The 22,787-nt window shown below is 30.5% G+C and overlaps 2 protein-coding genes across 8 annotated transcripts in view; both read left to right on the top strand.

The window, feature by feature from the left end:
* LOC109600456 (aryl hydrocarbon receptor nuclear translocator-like protein 1) overlaps window positions 1–15,113 on the top strand; it is a 64,003-nt gene extending 48,890 nt beyond the window's left edge. For 5 of the 7 annotated variants that reach the window (XM_049963824.1, XM_049963827.1, XM_049963822.1 and 2 more), the window contains 8 exons: window positions 11,753–11,919; window positions 11,977–12,149; window positions 12,513–12,794; window positions 12,850–13,081; window positions 13,138–13,370; window positions 13,432–13,665; window positions 13,723–13,953; window positions 14,012–15,113. In XM_049963824.1, coding sequence (XP_049819781.1) covers window positions 11,753–11,919; window positions 11,977–12,149; window positions 12,513–12,794; window positions 12,850–13,081; window positions 13,138–13,370; window positions 13,432–13,665; window positions 13,723–13,953; window positions 14,012–14,029 — 1,570 coding nt within the window. In that variant the 3' untranslated portion in view covers window positions 14,030–15,113. Of the gene's footprint in view, window positions 1–3,109; window positions 3,162–11,752; window positions 11,920–11,976; window positions 12,150–12,512; window positions 12,795–12,849; window positions 13,082–13,137; window positions 13,371–13,431; window positions 13,666–13,722; window positions 13,954–14,011 lie in introns of all 7 variants that reach the window. The other 2 variants (XM_049963829.1, XM_049963823.1) reach the window with 2 other exon arrangements.
* A 1,578-nt stretch (window positions 15,114–16,691) lies between these two features.
* Window positions 16,692–18,201, top strand: LOC109600445 (glycine cleavage system H protein, mitochondrial). Its single transcript, XM_020016598.2, has 5 exons — window positions 16,692–16,955; window positions 17,012–17,091; window positions 17,609–17,672; window positions 17,819–17,950; window positions 18,007–18,201. Exons 1-5 carry the CDS (start codon window positions 16,844–16,846, stop codon window positions 18,105–18,107), a joined length of 489 nt encoding a protein of 162 aa, XP_019872157.1. The 5' UTR covers window positions 16,692–16,843; the 3' UTR covers window positions 18,108–18,201.
* Window positions 18,202–22,787: the final 4,586 nt, after the last annotated feature.

The following is a 22,787-nucleotide window of genomic DNA, read 5'->3' as shown; positions in this document are numbered from 1 at the left end:
AGGCCGGTTATTTACCAACAACGTCCCCGATTGAAAGAAACCGCGACAGCAACGTTCAGACACGTGTTGCCTGCCCCTGTTCTCTACCCGTTCGCGTCCCGGGACTTCCAGAAAGTGTTTGCGTTTCGCCGGCTTCGTCGGCATTGTCGCGGCGAAATGAAATGGAGCCGGTGTCACGCGGGGCTTTGCCACAGTCGACAGTCAACAAAGAGGGTGCTGAGACTGTTTTTATTCGCTTTATTTTATCTCCGACATCTATGGAGCGTGCACGGTTGTTGTTGCCCGCGAAAAAAAAAAGATAAAAAATAAAAAAAGCGAATTGTTTCACTAAATAAAAATAGAGCAAGTACGGTGTAAACACCGTTTCAAGAATATCGCGTTCAATAACCTTTTGGACCGTCTCCAAAATGCATGCCTTATGATTTTTATTTGCAATAACTGTGTGGAAAATACATGAGACATCGCACACACGTCCGTATAAGGCAAAATCGATGAAATTTAAATAACAAAAAACCCGATTTGAATTAATGTTGTCATGGATGTGTATACGTTACTTCAGAGGGGCAGTCACGTACAGTAATGGTCATTCATATGACAACTTTTTAACATCTCAAATGTGATGATCTTATTTTATTTATTAATATTAATACAACATTATTTGTTTTAGACTCTATTATAGAAACTTCGTATTCTATAAACAAATATTTTTCTAAATTAAACTGGACATAAATATATATTCACTGACAAATAAATTGCAACACCAAATTTAATATTATATTGATAAACCATAGATGTTATAGCAAGGAATAAACAATTAAAATTTGGAAATAAAATGTCAAAGATTTTATCTATCTCTACTTCAAGTCCGTGGGAGTTGGGGTAAATTTCTTAGTCTTCCACCCATCATATTCCAAACATATTCTATGTGTGAGAGGTCGGGGGATCTGGCTGGCCATGGCATCAGATTCACATGGGTCTCTTCAAAAACTTTTAAACTAACCCTGCCAACATGGGGCGGAGCATTATGTTGCTGAAATATTGGATCCCTGAGCCCATTAAGGTAACGAAGAACATAGGGCTCCACTATTTCCTGAAGATAATAACGCACTGTCATGATGCCTCTAATAAAGGCTAAAGGTGGCCTACATCAATGACGCTCTATATCAAATTGAGGTTAATGTCTTTCTCTCCCATGTCATTTGACACTTTTTCGCCCATCATGTCCACCCAAGCAGAATCGGGATTCACCAGAGAAGACGATTTGATGTCAATCCACATTCCAATGTTGTCTTTCTCTACACTACTGAAGTCGTTGCCTTCGATGTTGAACGGTAGGAGATAGCACAAGATTGGGGTGATAATGCTGCAGTCCAAATGACCTTCGGCGGTAAACCGTTCGAATACTTACAACATACCCTTGTTCTCCTAACCACTCATCAGTCAAGAATCGGGTTGTCGAAAATCGGTCTCTAAAGTCTTAGACTTCATTTGTGTCGCTTCGGTGCTTATTCTCCGATTTTGAAAGGGGTTTTTAATGATTAAAATCTGTGTTATGTAATTTAACACTATCACTTCTTATAATATTCTTTTTGTTTTATAATTTTAGGCCTTCCCCGTGACATAAACTCAACCATTTTCTGAATATACGACAAGTCTATATTCCTTCGAAATTATTGAATTGGTGAGATAAATTAATTTAAATTTGTAAAATTTTTATATCCAATTGGTTATCAACGTGAACTCGCATGTTTTCTGTTGTATTGATGTCTGGAGGTTGCATCGGCCAAGGCAAATCATTGGTGGTTTGATCTTTTAACCACTCCGTCATAATTTTAGATTTATGTTTGGAATTGTTATCTTGTTGATACACATTACCTAACAGCAACGTTTCCTCAATATGTGGAAGCAAGTTGTTATATAATATATTTGTGTACATAAATCGGATCACGTATCCTCTACGCCAGTAGCAGAAATATCTTCCTACCATAATTGAACCATCACCCAATGGGTAGGTATAAGACATATTTTGTGAAGACTCGTCCCTATAGAATACACAAGCTGAACCTCCATTTTGTGATCCTGAACAAACGTGGGCCTTCACATTCGTAATAGGAAACAGGATTTTCTTTACAGGTCTCTGGTCAACCCAAATCCAACCTTCTTCTCACTATCCTTAAATTAAATAACAAGAAGTCCCATTTTTTCCAGTTGATGTTAAGAATGATTTGTTTTTTGACATTCGAATTATCCAAATTCAAATTTTTCGAACTTGTTAAATATTACCCCTATTGCCCTATTGCATTTTATTATTATTATAAAAACTATTATATTCTTATTCTATAAAATTTTACATTCATTTTTCTGAGTTGAGTGGGACATAAATACAGTAACTTTAATAATAATAATAAACTATTTGTGTTGTTTTATTCCTGTAAAATGTTTTACATAAGCAGAACCTCGTCTCAATTGTTCTGTGGTCCAGTGACTGAGATCCTAAACAAGTCAAAATTGGACTTTCACATTTGTAATGGAAACCATGGTTTTTCCTGTAGGTCTGGAGTCAAACGAACCCCAACCACTAATCTTTTCCCGGTCTTTGAACTAATTACAGCAAATCCAATTTCCTCCAGATAAGCTTTAATATCGGTTGATGATGATAATGTTGGATTGTTTTTTAATATTCGTATTATCCTTTTATAGTTCTTTAAAAAATAAAATTAAATTGACCAGTTGCACAGTGGACACAACAAAAACAGAAGAAACATTACATACCATATGCTGAGATCTATTCAAGGAGTACAGTTCAAATTTTTAATACATTTTAACAAGTTGCTATAATTATGGCCACGGCTGTAACCATATTTTCGTACAGAAAATCGGTGATATCATTTATTATTATTCGTGTTGTTTTCGAAATCCACGCATATCCTATTAAACCATTAATCAACCACGTCAATGGTGTATTAATTAATCTTTATACAGTTAGATTGTTTATAAATAAATATAGGCTACGTTTTGGCATTGACTTTTCGATTCGGAATTCTACTACTTTCATACTACTAGTTACGATCTTGGAGGATTGTGTTTCTTATTGTCTTTTTCTTTGCAGGTAAGCCATAAACAACAACACCAACCATGCATTTGTTAGATTTGTTGAGCTGGTGAGTAAAAATATCGATTCATTGCGAAGGACATGATCACATCATTATCCAAAGGATAATTGAGTTAAATAAACACTAGCGATCAATATAAATGCTAAATGAAGGCTTAGACGTTGAAGCATATTATCACATTAGTCTAGGTCAAAAAATATCTTGCTGGCTCCATAGAATATAAGTCTATTGCGTAAAACCGAGACTGACCTTTACTATAATTAAAGTAGCTGTCAACTATATTTATTTTGTTGATGTTGTTCAGTGCGTGGGCGACATATGAATAACATAATAAACAACTCCTTCCTCATAATATGTAGATGAAGAAACGTCTGGCCATTTAAGAAACAAAAGCGTCCACCATTTCACATGTACTAAATAAGTATTTTAGCCTTATAAATTGTGCAGCCTTGGGTGAATTTAAAAATAAATTTTGTGAAAACAAACTAATTAAGTCTTTATGTATTTAATAGGTTATTTGTGCATATTTATTTGATGTTCCAATATTTTATAATACCAGAAATGTACCACGTGTGTATTAACCGTAATTAATTTTTGACAAATAAAATTACTTGATATTTAAATGTAATTATTGAAAAAAAAAACTGGAAGCTGTTAATAATACAAATAATAAATTTTTCATAACAGTAATAGCTATTGATTGATTGCTTTAAGGTTTCCCAATCAAATCGATGATTTAGAGCTATTTTTGTCATAACCAACTAAAATTGCTTTTCATGGAACTAATAATACACATATCTTATGAATTTTGTATTCGATCAACGGTTTCTAAATGGCACAATAGTTAAACGCAAAGTTTTAATTACCACTAAAAGTTAAACTGACCCTGAAACTCCGACCAGCTGATATAAAAACTCGTTGATGTGAAATTCATTATTTTAATTGCCAATATTTTTATTAATTGTTTGTCCCAGAGGACAAAATCGAATTTACTCCATTTTGATTCTGCGACCTCCACCGAGTGGGAGACCGTTTCCAAGTCGTCCGTCCTTCGCACGGAAATCGATATTTTTTCTTTCTTGAATGAATTAGGAGTTGTCTGGAACACACGACAAATTTCTCCGGCAGATTGCCACGCTAATGACTTTTTACCCGTTAACTGTATGATGAAAATGACACTTTGATATTGCGTTGGGCGTCGAATAACCGAGTAGTTTCGTATTGCAAACAATAAAAAGCATCGAACGTCATTTAATGCGACAAATAGCTGGAGTGAAAAGTTAAGAGTAATCTAATATCGCGAGTTACACAATACATGTTGGAGCCGTTTCCTCGGTTACGTCTATGTGATTGTTCTAAATCCGCATGTTTCGGAGACGATAATTAATACGGGGAATTATGATCGTGTAAAGGGACTTAAGCCTTACGGGATGTGTGTGTCGTTAAGTTTCTGAACTGAAAAGGGAGGGAATAAGTTCAGACCCTAACTGGGATGTATGGTCACAGAGATTTATTTATAAGTGGAAATTTCTGTTTCATTGCTAACCAAAGTAATTTGTTTGCGTTTGGTTTATAAAGGTGGGTGTGAGTAATGATCCTGACAACATTAGCGTTTGTTTTGCTTTTCTGATTTCGTTGATTGAGGCTTTCATATGCAATTTATTGAAGGAAAAAAGGTTTTTTACATCCTGATTCATAATTTTGTTACCGTCTGTTTCTATAAATTAAGTTACACCAATTAAGTACAAAACTATATCCTCAGGTTCTCAAGGTTCTAAAACATATAAAACTGATTAATTTTGGAAACTAATATAATTTTTTTGTAAGATTTTTAAATTAAATTTACTAAATTTTTATTGGGCAAAAGTACTTTACACACGAATATTGTTAACTTCTGTTTCTACAATTTAAATTATACTAAGATAATTCGAAAGGATCGTCTTAGTATAATTTTTTTTCAGTAGTATATTTTTTAATCTTTATTGAAAGTAAAAAACATTTTAATGAGGTTAATTATAAAAATACTACAATTTTATTTGCAAAATGAAATAAATTTTACATGTTGAAAATATGGGAAAAATGGTTTTACACACAAGTTTTTTGAATTTTTATAGAGAGTAAAAGATTCTGGATAATTCAATTTTATTAATATTTATTAAATACTGACAATATAAATTATACCAAGGGAAACTTGTTGTTCCTTCTTTTCTTCATTTCAAGATTGTAAAACATTTTAAAAAAATTAATTATAAAAAATCTACAGTTTTATTTACAAGAGGAAGCAAATTTAACTGATTATGTATGAATTAGAAATAATATTCTTTTCTTTTCATCAAGATTCTAAAACAAAACTAGAGATTACTTATAAAAATGATACAACCACAATAAAATAATAAATAACATTGAATTTTCTGATGCGTAAAGCAATAGTAAATAAACTGAAAATCACATGTTGAATCTTTTGCGGTTTATTATGTAAATCCTATATTGTAATTAAGGAAATTAATTGTTCATAACCTTGAATAACTAATTAATAACATTTAAAATATTAAAATACTAAAAACTATTTGTGTTAGTATTAAATTTCTTTATTTTAAATTTGAAATTCGAAACGTAAGCCGAGACAATACGTAATTCCTTGTTTATTAATTAAATTTACATTTCTAACTACCTTTTCGCTACTCATAAGAATTCAAATTGAAAGTGTTTCCTACGAATTAACGTTTCTTTCGTTGAAAATGATCCGTGGAATTGAAATGAGATAATGTCTATTTTTTTTCTCATGCATTCACATTTCATGTCTTGGACATATAAAATAAATGATACATTGTAAATTGTGATATCAGCTGTTAAAAATAGTCGCATTTGGCAATACAAGTATGTTTCTGGCACCGTGTGATTTTATTTTAATCTGTCAACCGTACACGTCCAGCAACATTATTGCAAGCGGTCAAAATAATAATCCGTAAAGTCTCAACAATACCCTCCCCCGCTTAGGAGCAAACGAAAAATCGTAAAAACACCAAAAACTAAAATTATTCAATTTATATAAATGCTTCCATGTCATAAAACCCAATTAATTATCGAATATTAATATACAGATAACCCGTCTGAAAAGTCGGTTGACCTTTCAGATGATTATCAACCCAAATAACAAAACATTCAAGTTTCGTGATGTCACTGATCGTTTCTTTTATTTATTTTTTAGTAACAAACAGTTATGATGCAAGTGGTTTTCGAAAACGCAGCGCCAATAATTTTATAATGTCATACGCAGAAGTATGATAAATGTTTTTGCACATTGACTTGTTAATTCTGCCTGTAATAACATCACGTAATTATTTTCCCAGTGCATTAAGTGCTAATGAGTCGTTTGCATTTTATGCGTTTTGCGTCCGACAAAGCACAAATGTAGTATGATAATATCGCGGACTTTTATAACATGCATATTATTGAGCTTGTTGCACACATCGAAAGGCACATGTGCACATGTTCACGCTCCGTGACTTTGTACACAGTTTGGAAAATAACATTTTATTCGGGAATTTCCTTTGATGAACATGCACTACGTTTAGGCAAAGGACTTCATAATGCACCTTAGACGTGTTTCTACTCGATTAATGTGAAATATTTTATGGGGGTAATTCATGGATGTGTCAAATTAGATTTGTCCGGTGCTTAGTACGGGATTAACGACTTGCTAAACATTTCATTTAAATTTAGAACTTAGCATTCTATTGCGCGTTAGTGCGACGATTAAATGTTGCGTTTCCATGAAAACAAATTACCGTTTAAACAAAATACACACTAATGGAAAATACGTATACTTTAATTGTCATAATAAATTTTAAGAAATTAAACGATGATTTGCGTATATATAATTGAAAGAAAAAAAAGACAGTGATATAATGACAGGACTAATTTGAACGATTGAAAAGTACATTTTCATGAGAATAAATTGGTACTTAAACTAATGGAAAACTTTGATAGCATTTTTAAGAATTAAACCTAATTGTTGCGTTTGTATATAACTGGAAGCAAAAAAAGCAGTGATGCCATTACAAGGCGAATTATTAAAATTGTAAATACGGACTATTAATCAATGCAAAAATTATAGTAATATTATTCTGCTTTAATATCAGTAATAAATATTTATTTATAATATACAAAGAATTCGATAAGACATGTTATAAATGACATGCAACTCTTTGTGGCCTGTATAATTTAAAATATGCTTTTTTGTATAGACTACATAATTTTTGCACTGCACATTGATATGCAAATTACTTTCACGAGCGTGCGAAAAACAATCTAATTTGACAGTTTATTATACATAAACACTATTCAGTATTACACACTTATTATAATTTTCTTAGACAAAATGAATACAAAAAGTATACAATGTTATATCTAAAAGAATGTATGCTATTTAAGTGTATAATTCGCTGTAAAACCTGTAAAAGCAGTTTATTATTCTCTATTAACATATATTAGTCATATGACATTAGTCATGTCTTCTGTAAAACTATTTGGAATTTTTTACTTATACATTTTATCAAACATTTTATTAAAGTAATTAAAATGCAATATTGAAGCATTTTATCCATCTAAATTATTTGTGTAAACGTTACAATATTACGTTTTTGAATTTTTAAAAATTAACTAAATTTGTTTACTTCATGTACAGTATTGGACATATGTTAGTTATGGCAACTTATTAAAATATATTAAAAAAATATGAACTGGGCTGTTAAAATTGTGTGCCAATACCTACAATATTGTTTTTTCTGTTATTGTTGTGCTTACTAGACAAGTGGTCAATCTAATTTTATTCTTTAAAAAATTGCAAATTTTTTTATTAGACAACTTTTTACTTTATGCTTTCATTGCTTTCTGTGAATTTAAATTGATTATTTAACAGTGGTTTAAATAAGTCATTTCCTTTGTTTTATAAAATTTAAAGAAACTGAGCGAGTGTAGCAACGTGTAGTAGCAACGAAAAAAATTGTCTGAGTTAGAAAAACTTGAAATAAAATCGATAACTGGATAATTCGATATCATAAAACAATCGAATCTTATCGTCAAAATCGGGTGGATTGAGAAAGATGAATAGTGGATGGGGGATCGTTTTGGTAAAATAGAACAATGTCGACAAGTAGTGTTCAGTGACGAGTCTAAATTTAATTTTATAAAAAACATGATTGTTGCGCTTATGTTAAACATCATACAGGAACAAAACTACAAAAAAAGTTGTTGAAACATGGTGAAGATTCAATTATGATAGGGGGATGCTTCAATTTTTCTGGCGTGGACCTCTTAGACTGATTTATGTAAAGGAATATATCAAACAACAATTTGCCTCCATATACTGAAGAAATGTTCTTAATAAATGTATTTCAACATGAAAACAATACCAAATACAAATCCAAAATTATCTATGTTTTGTCTTGCCCACTCAATCTTCACACCAAAAACATCACGTTTATAACCAAATTTGTCACAAAAATTTTACAAATTTAAATGAACTCGTCACAACAGTTTAAGGAGCTTCACGGAATATATACTTGGCATATATTTGGAAAATTGAGTCTATGCCATGGAGATGGGCCAAAATTATAAAACAAAAAGGATATTATACAAAGTATTGATATTAAATTAAATAACACAGATTTAATCATTAAAAATCCCTTTCAAAATTAAAGTTATTTAGGTCCAGCTCAATATAGAAAGGTATTTGTAACATTTTAAAGATAAAAATGTATTAATTTTTTAGTAAATTGATATTATTTTTTTTACCAGTTCACATTAAATAAAAATGTTATAACCAAAATATTCTAGTACTGTATTCCTTAATAAATTGTTTTTTTTTAAATTAATTCCTTCACATCAATTTAATTTCAAATGGTAATATATTTCGCCCTTTGCCCTTTATTATGCCCTAAGCTCTCGATTCTTCAGGCCATCATTTATTAAAGGTATTGTTTGGCCGATTTCCCCCATTTATTTACAACAACCTTTTGAAGTCCAAAAAAGCATAACAGAGCCTTTAATAAATCATCGTTGCACGAAACAGTTATGCAAAATTGTGGAAAAATTGTAGAAACCGACCGTACGTCGTCAGTGCCACTGAAACCTCGCTAATTGACACGATTCACGGAGAGCGGAACAATGTGGCCGAAAGGTCGTATATGCGTCTCATTTATTCCCCGGCAATTTGTCTCCGATTCATTAGGGAGATACGAATCGGACGGGAATTGGCCGTACAAATATGCGTGCGTGCTATTTTTGATGGTTCACCAACAAGCTATAAATACGATAAGCAAAACAAATTTCGTTTTGTCGGGGTGTTTTCCGTACAAAGAGGCTGTGATCAATGAACGGATGTGTTTCTTTTTCATCTTTTCGTGGAATCGTTGTTTTGGCTGTTATTCGTAGTAAAAGCTTTTAAAGCTTTTAGTAAACATGTACTTATTTTGCAATCAATTACACTAGTTTACAAGTGACGTCCACAGTTAACGGCAAAATTGAGAGAATTATGCATCCAACGGTATCTAATTTGGTTCGATCGGAAGAAGAATAATAGCTTTACAGCTGTTGAAAACCTAAACATTACACTATTTTTGATTGATTTTAAATCACATTCACATTTCAGAAGCTTTTTTAAACATTAAATTGTTTTAATGTGTTAATTTTACTTTATTCATTAGTTTATTACGAATATTTCAAGCCCCAAAATACATAAAAATGTTGTGATAGAAAGAAAAAAAAGTATTTTTTCATTTATTCCAAGACTGTCCATATTTAAATATTTAACTTACATTTCCAGATTCAATTAAGATAATTAAGATTCATTTTCTCTTCAGTAATCTGATTTTTTCATAGAAAATCTAATAGTTAATGCCATGAACAAGATGAAAGGTTTCTCCAACACATGACTGAAATAAAAGATGATATCAAAGCTTCAGGGACGAGCAAATGACAGACTATATATAAGTTGGTTTCTTGCACAACAAGATGTGACAAAAGTAAATAAAAAAGTTCATGTCAAAACACTTTATACAGCTGAAATGAATGAAACATGAAACATAGAAACAAACTAAAATATTCATCTGTCTTCTTTCCATCATATCATTTTGAATTCTTGTCCAATTTTTGTCTAGTGGGTCTTAAAATTAAAATTAAACAAAACAAACGTCTAAAATTGTAAAACTTGGCAAAAATAACTTGAAACAGTTAAAACTTGACTGTAATCTGAACTTAAAGCTGTGGGAAGTCTATGAACTGAAATAATAAACCGAAAACCATAACTAGATAAATGACACAAATGAAAACAACTTGTTAAGATTTTCTTGTACAGCACACCCAAATTACCCTAAAAATGTGTAATTTATATATTTTAATTGTAATCTAATGTTATATTATAAATGTGTTTTCGAAATCGACAACATCACGACACAAACCAGATAACATTTTCTCTTCACAAAACATGTGTTTTAATTGTGTCGCAGTAACGAATAACTTAAGCATGTTTAAATCTGTCTCGGCTGAAAATGCGATCCAAAAAAGACAAGTAACTTTATTTGCATCGCATGAATTTTAAATATAAACCAGGCAGTGGTGCCCGCTTCTATAACTAAAATTAGAACAATTCCGATGGAATTGGGTCAAGTACAGTTCACCATAAAGTATTCGTTTCATGCATATTACACTCAATTAGATATACATAATGTTGAGCGTTAAAACAATGCGCAACTTTGAAAATTAAATCAGTCAACATTTCCCACCACTGCGTTGATGAATTAAATCGTAAACATTGACTTTAATCTTTAGCACATTTGTTGTACACAAAAAAATAAAATAACAAGGTGAAGTTGTAAAAAAAAACTAATTACAAATTAAGGGCAAAATTACTTTTAGCAACAATCACTTGAATTTACGACGCTAATTAGTTCAGTGTTTTGAATATAATTAATGTTGCAATTAATTTTAACTGGTATCTGCATCTCAAATAGTCGTAGGACTTTCCTATGGCAATTATTAATTAATAAATTAGTTTAGCCTTCCTAAAGAACGGCTATAAATTGGTTCCTTTAAACTTGAATAAAAATGTTGCTGTTGTGGGAAGAAAATGTAGCTCATTTTGACCCTTTTATTTTAAGCAATTAGGTCAGCAATGAATAAGTACATATTCAGGAAGAAAAACAAACTTAACTGGACAATTTTCCACCGACATTAAGTTCTTTGTTGTTTGTTTTCTTTATTTCTATTATTAAATTTTCTCATGACAACTAGGCAAAATATTTTTCTTACCAGCTAATTAATTAACATTTTAATTAAGTCTTTCAAGCGCAGATCTTAAACATTTACATTTTAGAATGTCTAAATATCTAAAACTTAATGTTCCAATTAATAATAAAATATGCATGTTAATGTGTGAATAAAAAAACATTTGAGATGGAATCTCGCATATTATCCATCGTTTCGGAGATCAAGTCGACTAGATTTTTGTACTAATACATTAAAATTCAATATCAGCGGCCTTGACTAACACATTAAATAGCTATAAAATTGTGGTGGTGTCATTTTCTTTAATATTAATTTATTCCTGCACCATAATAACAGTAATATTCCGTTTTCAGCAACAACCGCCACCAACGGAACCTGGCGGAGAAGCAGAGAAGGGATAAGTTAAATGCCTTCATCAATGAGTTGTCCACGCTGGTACCGATGATAGCTAAGAGTCCGAAAAGGATGGACAAGACTAGTATACTTAGACTGACAGCCGTTTTTTTAAGAATTTACCAAAGTAAGTCAATATTAACTAAATAATGTTAATTCTTTATTAATGTTGTATATTTTATAGCTCTACTAAATGGAAAATTGGAACCACACATGGAGTTACCCAAACATGTGGACCAGTGCTTATTGGAGCAGTTGGTCTGCGACGAACTAGGAGGCTTCCTGATTATACTGACGTCATCAGGAAAGATAATCTTCGTATCACAGACTGTAGAAAATCTTCTTGCTCACAGCCAGGTAACAAAAATCAACAACCTTAAATTGTAAAACTTAAAAATAACTGGACTGCTATTTTTGGAAAGTCAGAGCAATTTAAGAAAAACGTTAGAACTTCCTCGTTAACATAATTAGTTCAAATGCACGGAATATGTTGAATACCCCAGATAACGAAGTATTTTCAATGACTTACATTATTTTTATGGTAGTTCAAAACAAAAGGTTGTAAAAAAATATTTTAGAATTCTGACGAATGAGTAATATTAATCATATATTTTTGTAACCTTATAACTATTAAAGAAATGTGTGAAATGCTAAGGATAACAAAATAAATATCACAGTTATTCACTAATAAAATTTACAAATATTAATTATGATTTCCAGACTGACCTGATGGGCCAATCGTTGTTTAATATTTGCGCACCGGACGATCACGACCGTCTGCGCACCTATTTGAAGTGCTCGGGGGCGGTGGAGGCCGACTGGCGCAAGTACTTCACGGTGAGACTGAAGCGGGCCGGACCGCGGGCCGAGACGCCCGTGTATGAGGCGGTCAAGATGATCGGCATGCACCGCACCTTGGACACGTTCTGCATGAACAGTCCCAGCTCCAGTCGAGAACTCCTGTCGCCGACTTCGTCTACATCCTCGGCCAGTGATACCGATGTACGTTTAGTCTTTGAATTGTTTAGGGGGTTGTTACATTTTTGGTTTTTTGTAGATCTTGGTTTTCTTCGCAAAAGTTTGCCGTCCGGAGCGGATAGATGACTTGCTGCTAGAGGCGGCCAAGGACGAATATGTGACTCGTCACCTGTTGGATGGCAGGATAATTAGTTGCGACCAGAGAATATCTCTGGTGGCCGGTTATATGACTGACGAGGTTTCAGGCATGTCCGCCTTTCGTTACATGCATCGGGATGACGTTCGTTGGGTCATGATTGCCTTAAGGCAAAGTAAGTCACAACAGCCATTAGTCAATGGATATTTGTAATGGGAAATGTAATTGCAGTGTACGACAAAGGAGAGAGTAGAGGCACATCCTGCTATAGACTAGTAAGCCGAAACGGTCAGTTTATTTATCTGCGAACGTTCGGTTTCTTGGAGATCGATGACCAAGGCACTGTCGAGAGTTTCGTCTGCGTGAACGTGCTGGTCAGCGAAAGCGTGGGAATGCAGCTTATCAACGATATGAAAAAGAAGTTCTCGGCCATTATTGCTCATACATCGATCGACTCAAACATGGTAATTAATTAACTACTCGAATTATTATATATAATTAAACTAATAATTTATATATTTTCAGTTGGAAGCAGATACTGAGGTGGTGGACCAAGTGGAGGACCCCGCGAAATTGGACAACGTGGTAGCCCATTTGGTGAGCAATTTACCGTCCCCGGGTTCCGACAGTCGATCGACGCCGAGCCCTCGAATCCAGTACCCCCCACAGTCGTTCGCCCCGCCTCCACACCTGGCCCATCAAAATCCAACGGGGGGTCGTATGCCATACACCGCCGCCACCTCCACCACAGTAACACAAGTAATTCTAAAGTTCTAAAAATATTGTTGGAACAAACATTTAGTGTTTTCTTTTAAGCAGCAAATCCCCGTGCCGGAGAGGAGCAACGGTAGGTGCAGGAACAATGCAACGGGTGCGGGCAGTAGTTCGATGCCGCCCAACCACCAGCCATACAGGAGTGGTTCGAAGAGGCGGGTGACGATCGAAGATTTGGACGATAACTTGAACAACAAACGACTGAAACCACCCGCTTCTCCTAGTCGCTGCGTCTCCCCGTACAGTCAGGGGCTCACCATCTCTGAGCTACCGGTACTTACTTTCATATAATATTCTACTGCATCACAGTATTATTAATTGATTTTTTTAGAGCACGGAGACGATTTAATCCCTGGGAAGTTCTGAACAACGCGGGATACGTATTAGGACCCAGTGAATTTTTTTGCTAAATAGTGTAATATTTGAGAGACTGACTGATATAGGCCATACTTAAATGAGAGGAATTGCCATTCTTCAAGCATCTCTTTCACCATGTATAACACACCTGGTGCTTGACGAAGTCCAATTCCGCACTACCTGATTATTTTTAAGAAAGAATTGTTTTATTTTAAGATATTATAAGATGTATATAGATTTTTATTATTATTAATATATAGTGACTGTGATGTATGTGTATGTTTTATAATATAAGTACAAATACGGATCATTCATGTTAGTTGTTATTCTGCAAATGCAATATCTAAGCCCATATTTTATTATTTCGTGAAAATATTAACAATTAGACTAGTACGAGAATATCAGTCTGAAATTGTAAAATGCGGTAAACGAAATTTGTTTGCAGTTATATAAAAACGGCCAATATGTATATATTTTATATGTTAATTGTAACGATAACCGAAAATATTCGACTAAATTTAGACTAAATTTACAACTATATCAAAAAATTTTGTTTGTAAGTAGTGTAACTATTCGTGTTTATTTGGTATATTAATTAAATTTATTAAATATTTATGTTTTATAATTTGTATATTGTATGGAAATTTATATGAATAAGACTGCATGTTGTTTTTTGGAACACTTTCTTATTGCATTTGCTTTAAAACAATTTCATCGCATCCTCCATAAATTTTTTTTTTTGTTTTCTTTTTTTTGTATGTTGAGATTCGAAGCATAAATACGTGGAAAAATCCCTGTTGTTTATCACGATTGTTGCCCACGTGTATTTTCTTCGCTATAAGCTCAAAAACTATATATTTACGGATTTTCTGGACGTCTGTTGTCGATTACGAAACTTCGAAATAGTATATTATGTCTTATACAAACATTTCGTTAATCGTTCTTGAGAACACGACTTGGTTTGTTATCATGAAAGTCCTTCACTATACATATGTATGTATATAATTGATAAACAACAGTGTTTTATATTTACATTATAATTATTTAATTTGAAATAAAAAATATTAGGAACTGAATGGTTTCATTTATTTACTCTTTTCAATCACATAACTAATTTATTTACTTTTAAATTATACAATTTTTTCCAAATATGCTGAAAAGTATTTCAGATGTTGTTTTCAATGTTTACAGAGTGATATTAAAATTATGAAACAACTTCTTGAATTGGAGATATTTTGAATATCAGTTTAATTCACAAGGTCATAACTTTCGACCTTACGAACTTACAACTCACTACCCAGGTTATAATTCATAAAAAGATATTTTATCATGTGCATCAGATTAAATTCTTTGAACTGAAGAATTCACCATTTCAATATACGGGATGATTCCTCTTATTCATTGAAAGTTTCTAGAAAACATCAAAAGATATTGATTTGAAATTTTTATAGCAATTATAATTTGACTTAAACTACTTTTCATTTTTATTTTCAACAAAATATCATTTCCGGTTTCGCCGAATCTGACTTCAACAAAAAATTGTATATTTTTGAATTCCGCATAATGGCATAATGGCAAATAAAATAGCTATTCTCTATGACCTATACCAAATAGTATTTGAGTTAATTTTTTTCAAAATTTTTGACAAATTGATGGTCTAAATAAAATTTCTGTAAAGCCACCAATTTTAATAGTGACAGGTATACTATAAAGAGGCATTATTAGTAATTCCAAATTTTATAAATTTTGTGCATCTTAAAATATCAATAAATTTTTAATAGAACATAGAATTAACAGAAAATTTTCCAAAAATATAAAAATAACGGTCATTTACCTTATATACTAATAGTAATGTGCCAAGAACACATTTGTTTCGTATCTGGCAGCATGATACCAGTAGAAAGATTTCTTAATAGTCAATTCAATTATGCTAAAACATACATGGTGTTCCACTGAAAGTAACAAAATTATTGATATTATAAGATACACAAAATTAATCGTAAATAACGAACACCCTGTATAAAATTTGGGGTGGTAATAATGACTTCTTATTGAACTATTCTTAGTTAACGTGTATGCCAAAAATAAACTTTCCTGTATCAACATGGATGGTTTTACATAAATTTTGGCTAAACCATCAATTTGTCTAAATTTTTGAAAAAAAAAAATTATTTAAAACTATTTGGCTTAGATATACGTATGAATCCAAAAATGTACATGGTATTCCATTAAAAATAACAAAGTTGATATTACTTCCGACAAAACCGGAAGTGATATTTTATTTCAAAAAAATTAGGAAAGCATCAACCGATAAAACTCGTAAATCTGAATCACTATCATTTAATAAACCATTATATTTCAATTCTACGTTTACTAAGCTATTAAGAATATTTAGTTACTGAAATCATATTAAAACTTAATGAAATTGAATATTAATTTTATAACTAATAATTACAAGAAAGAAACCTTGTTAGTAATCAGCCGAATAGAAAAATAAGATTGCTTAAACCCTCGGATCAGAGAGGTCACACCTGGTACTGTTTTTAAATTTTCGATTTTTCGATTGTTGACAACCGCTACTCAATCAACAATTTCATAATGTCAATTGATAATTTTCCTAACTACATTTGCACAACAATTAAGAACTACTTTATCTCAAAATTGACCTTTTGCCAACTTAGTACACAATGCGGGAGACTCAGCGTAGTGTTCACAACTAGATCAGTTTCAAAACTCATGACTGATGTTTGATACGTAATTGTGAGTGATATCGGTTGCTAGTTCAATAAAAAATCAGTTCCCCAAAATGGCTCTGCCCAGGTTAATGTTCCGTTCCGCGTGTCTCGTACAGAACAACGCAATTATCAGCGGATTAGCCAGGAAACGTTTGTTGCATACGTCCAAATGTGCACTAGCAGGTAACGGAGGTAAATATGTGATAAAATTCGCTCCTGTCACCGTGTTCGTTTTCCAGAGCGACTGTTCACCTCCAAACACGAGTGGGTCTCTGTGGAAGGCAACGTGGGAACCGTTGGCATTTCGAATTATGCCCAGGTAATTATTGTCTCCGATTGTGTCAAATAAAACGTGGTCGATTAAATAATTTAGTGCACGTGACATCTTGCGGTGGTTCTGACAACTTTAAGAACGTGTTACAGCTGTCTGTGGCTTTTGCTTCAGAGGAAAAGTTAAAATTTTGATTTCGCTTTACATAATCAATTTTTGAAAACCAACAAGAATGTGAGGTTAAAGAATTCTGAAAACTGTAATAACATCTTACAACTAAGTATTTCACTTTTTAAGACAAAAATTAAAATTTGAAAACAATTTTTAGTTAAATCATTAATTTTTCGAAACAACCAAAAAGCAATTCTATGTAAAAATTGATAAACCGTTGACCGTGACCCAGCAAGAAAAAAATCACCCACCACATGTTTCAAAAGTATTTACTTATTTTTAATGTCGTCACCAATATCAGAAAAAATGTTGTTTTGAATGGAAAGATATCGTGGCTATTTTTATAAACATCTCCATGAATTAATTATGAAAATATTAATTAAATTATTTACAGGAAGCTCTGGGCGATGTAGTTTACGCACAACTTCCAGAAGTTGAAACAATTTTAAAGTTAGCCGGTTTGTATTTACAATTATTATTTGTATAACTTTTAGATTTATTGTATCCCTTGACCTTTACCCTTGTCCTTATCGTTTTTCCCCAATTTATCTAAAATCGTTTCCTCATTAAAATTCTAATACATTATTTGGTTAATTAATTGTAGATGAATGCGGTGCTTTGGAAAGTGTAAAAGCTGCGAGTGAAGTATACAGCCCTGTCTCGGGGAAAGTTATTGAAAAAAACACTGCCGTTGAAGACACCCCATCATTAATCAACACGTCTTGTTACGAAAAAGGTTTTGAACAACTAATTAAATAAGTACATGACAAATAACATCATAATATTTTTTAGGGTGGCTCTTCAAACTAGAACTGTCGAACCCAAGCGAGCTGAATCAATTGTTAAACGAAGAAAAGTACAAGGAGTTCCTCAAGACTCAGGAAGATCATTAGGTCTAATAATAAATATAAATAAAAAAATTGTTTATTCAGTACGGTTACATAATTGTATTTATAATTAAATAAAGTTACTCGATTCTTTTATGTATTTTTGCCTTATCTCTGCGACGATTTGCGTTCCACATAAAAACACAATTAATAAAACGTCTTTTCTCGAAGGTTATCGCAAAAATGTACGCCTGAGGTTCAGTTATAAATAAAAAGTAACCTAATTTAAGATATTTTATGACAAACTGAAAACGATTTACATGTCAATGTGTATAAATATTAATAATTTAATTTTTATTGAATATGCGATTTAATTTCGACTTATAATCTCTTATTACATTTAGAATTTTTTTGTATGTTTAAGACATTTTGGATAAGATGTTAATAACATTTAATTAATAATATAGAAGTGGTGTTTTATTTTTATAACAATAATTATTAAAATTATGAGTTGTTACATAGATAATATTATCTCGAAATTTACTAAAAATATTGTTATATTTTGGCTAAAGATAATGTAAAATATGTATTAATTTTTTTCCAACATTATGAAAGTAAATTCAATTACTGTTACCATTAGAAATAAAAATTTGAACTTATCTCAAAATTTTTAAAAAATATATTTCTTAAGACAAGTAGTTTATACACAAGGTGTTTTTAAAACGGGTGGTCGAAATTTGGCAGCAGTAAGTATAGGTCCAATAATGAAGAAAATATAATTATAGTTTCTTCTGAAAAAAATACAGCCCCTCAAATTTAAATTTCAATTTAATTTTCTTCTAAAATATGAATTGTAGACAGATGTTTAAATTTTTTCCATTTTATTACAGTGGTGTAGATTCTGAAAATTCTTCTTTTACTCACTTTATTTCTTATGTATGCACAATTTCGAAGAAAATGGTTGTGTTAATCGAAATTAATCAGGGTCTGTATTTCCTTCAGGAGAAATTTTAGTGTTAAAATTTTCTTCACTGTTGAATATATTCAAACTGCTTCCAAATTTTGACCATGTATTTTAGAAACACCTTATTTAATCCTAGGAACAAATGAAGACAACCAATTTGGGATACCCTGTACACATTATTTATACAAATAGAATTATAAATTTAGAAGAAATATGTGATGTGTATAAATGATATTTGGGTTGCATAATAAAATTCATTAAATAGCATTAACGTGCTAGAAAAACACTAACATAAGAAATATCTTTTTAATTAACCATATCTTTCTGTTGTCGCATTATAAAAATGTACATGTGCATGAAATCGCATTGTTCGTAATTTACGTATTTATAAATGTATTATTTATTATTTCAACGTCAGACCCAGTATTAATATGCGTTAGGCTTTATCGTATCAATTAAATACTACAAGGAAACCTTCTTTCAACAAATCGTTAATTAAAAATGTCATTGAATGTTTGTGCAAAATTTATTCTGTGATACGTTTCAATTTAGCCACTAACAAAATATACGTTAATGTAAAAACAAATTAGTTTTTGAACCCATTTCTACCGGGCGTATAAATAGAAATAACAAGTACAAATTTAACTTTAAGAATTTAAATTTTGTGCAAAATTTATTCTGTGACACGATTCAATTTAGCCACCAACAAAATATCCGTTAATGTAAAAAACAAATTAGTTTTTGAACCCATTTCTACCGGGCGTATAAATAGAAATAACAAGTACAAATTTAACTTTAAGAATTTAAATTTTCCGCTGACAAACACTCAAAATTAATATTAAAACAATGCGTGTAAAAATATTTATTTTATCTAAAGCTGTTCATGCGTGCGAACGTCTGGCAATTTATAGGTAATTGACAATGCGAGATATTAATTAATTTACTACAGACTACGATAATTATCATAACTCATTTTAACAGCAATAATAGCTATTTAATTTGATATGAATACTTTAGTTTATTTTCATGATTTTTATGAACTTGATGAATATTTACCATTTTTAAACGATCTTCACTAAACTGGAACTTTAGAAAAATTTACCAGAATCAACACACGTACGAAATTGCTATATTGTGATTGATAATAAATTGTTTTGATTACATACGCTCATGACGAATGATATTTTCGTCAGTTTAATATATTCAGTGGTTTCCAAACTACTGGGCAAAATCTATTTCTGTGACATTCTTAAATGTTAATTTAATAAAATTTGGACACGTGAAAGAACATTTATAAGGTCACGCATTATTACATTGAAGAGCGTAGTGGTAACTTCGTTCGAACGCAGATTTGTTTTATTGAAGAACCATAGCCCAATCTTGCATTTGATGGATTGGGAACTTCTGCAACGTGACTGCACAAAGTTATCGAGACGAGTAAAAGGTTAACCCTTTTGATTACTTGCAGTTTACAATTGCGACTTTTGGACGGCGATTCCATGAAATCAATTGGAATTCCGCGAAAATCCAAGGTTATCTTCTTTTACCAAATTGCGTAATGTTTAGTTGATGGTTTGTTTATGAATTTTTAATTATCGTACAATCACCCGATCTTCGCTATTTCATCGTGCGTGGCCAATTCATGGCAGACACTCGGTTTCTGGATGGAAACTTTTCGATTTAGATCAGTGTTGGAGAGAGCGTTGTTTTTACGTACAAAAAAATTATATAATTTATGACGAAAAGTTTTTAAAATTATTACATTTATGAACAAAATGTATGTAAACAAATAATGATTGAGAAATGTTTTCGTAGAATTGTTAATTAATTAAACAATAGTGTATTGAACAAACATTTATTAAATCCAAAACAAGGGAAACACACCTGGTTAATTAATATCTGTTCAAGTGTTAAGTGAGCATTTATTAATTACTATTTAGGATCAAAATAATGAACTAAATTTCCAGAATCTAAGTATATTGGATTTTCCAGTTGAGTGTTTTCCTAATTTATCAATATTATGTCGGAACTCCAGTAGTCGTCAATCCAATTGGAAAATATTTAAAATCAGTTTGAGTTATTATAATAAATAAATATGATGCTCATAAAAATAAATAATAAATATCATAGTTTTCATCATCAAAGTATAAAAAATAATTTTAAGTTATAAACATTCTTGTATTAAATTATTCTTCTATTAAAAATTTATCATTTTATATAAATTTACAAAATTAACTATTTTTTATTTTAAATAATTGAAACGTTAAAATTTATTAAATAATATTATAATATTCTAATAGAAATACTCAATTACTTTTTTTAATTTTTAATATATTTTTAAATTATTATTATTATTATTTTCATTCATTAACAGAAAAAAATAATTAAAATATTATACTTTATTTTCTTCAAAAGTTAATTAGAGCATATTATTTTAATTTTCATCAAATTTCTAAATTTACAGTTGAAGTGTAATCATTAAACTAAAGTATTTTGAGATTTATTAACTCATATTTTAATTCAATTAATTTACTTTTAATACTTCCTCCATATTTCAAAAAAAAAAGTTAATTATTTTATTTTAAATAATAGTAATTAAATTAATCAATATTAATTTTTTTATGATTTAGAAAATTTTTTAACTAATGTTAATATTCAATTAATATACTGTTCTTCAAATTTTTAATACATTTTTAAATTTTTAAATATTAAAATTTTGGAAATTTTCATTAATTAAAAGAAAAAAAAATAATTAATTTTCCCTAAATTTCTAAAAAAAAAGTTAATTAATTTATTTTAAATAATTCAAAACTTAAAGAACTTTAAAATTAATCCAAATTAATATTTTGTGTGATTTTAGAATTTATAAACTAATATTATAATCTAATTAATCTACTTTTCTTCAATTTTTAATAAATTTTTAATCATTTTAATAATTAAAATTTTGGAAACCTTTATTTATTAAAAGAAATATATATATATATATATATATATATATATATATATATATATATATATATATATATATAAATTTCTAATAAAAATTAATATAGTAATTTTATTTTAATTTTCTTCTGATTTCTAAAAAACAAATTTTGTTGTCGCTGTTGGTTGTTTTAAAGCTAAAATACAGATGTTTAATTAATTTATCATTTAAAAATTGTAAAATTTGATTAATAAAAAAATTATTTATTTTACTTTTCTTCAAATTTATAATAAATCATAAATATTTTTAATCATTGGAATATTTGACACCATCTTTCATTATAAAATAAAGATAATTAAAATATTTCATTTCAATTTTTTTATTTTACTAATTTTCTAATCATTTTAATTATTAAAATTTTGCGAACTGTTCAATATTCTAGTAATTTAAGTTAAAATGTTAAAAAATAATTGATAATTACCATTTAATTCATTAAGAACCTGATTTTTCAAAAAGAAAGAATTTATTTAAAAGTTTTAATTAATTTTTCTTCAAATTTTAAAATGTGGATCATTTTATGTTAATGTATATGATTTAGAAGTAATTAATTTTAACATATTTAAAATTAAATTAAATTAAAAAATAATTAAAAATATTTCATTCACATTTTGGTATTTGTTTGACATTAGAAATTATAAAAATAATGCCCAATCAAACAAGAATGTCGAATCGTCGTTAATACCGGCGCATCCACCGCCACTGTACCTTCGCGATAAGAACGTTATCAGAGGCGGCTGCGGCCCGGAGGCCGGGCTTTAAAATGAATGCGCCGTCGTCGGCCGCCAGTCTTTCCGCA

This window comes from Aethina tumida, chromosome 2 (assembly GCF_024364675.1).
Source record: "Aethina tumida isolate Nest 87 chromosome 2, icAetTumi1.1, whole genome shotgun sequence".
Classification (NCBI taxonomy): domain Eukaryota; kingdom Metazoa; phylum Arthropoda; class Insecta; order Coleoptera; family Nitidulidae; genus Aethina; species Aethina tumida.
The sequence above is the reverse complement of the archived record's forward strand: the minus strand, read 5'-3'. Positions and strand labels throughout refer to the sequence as shown.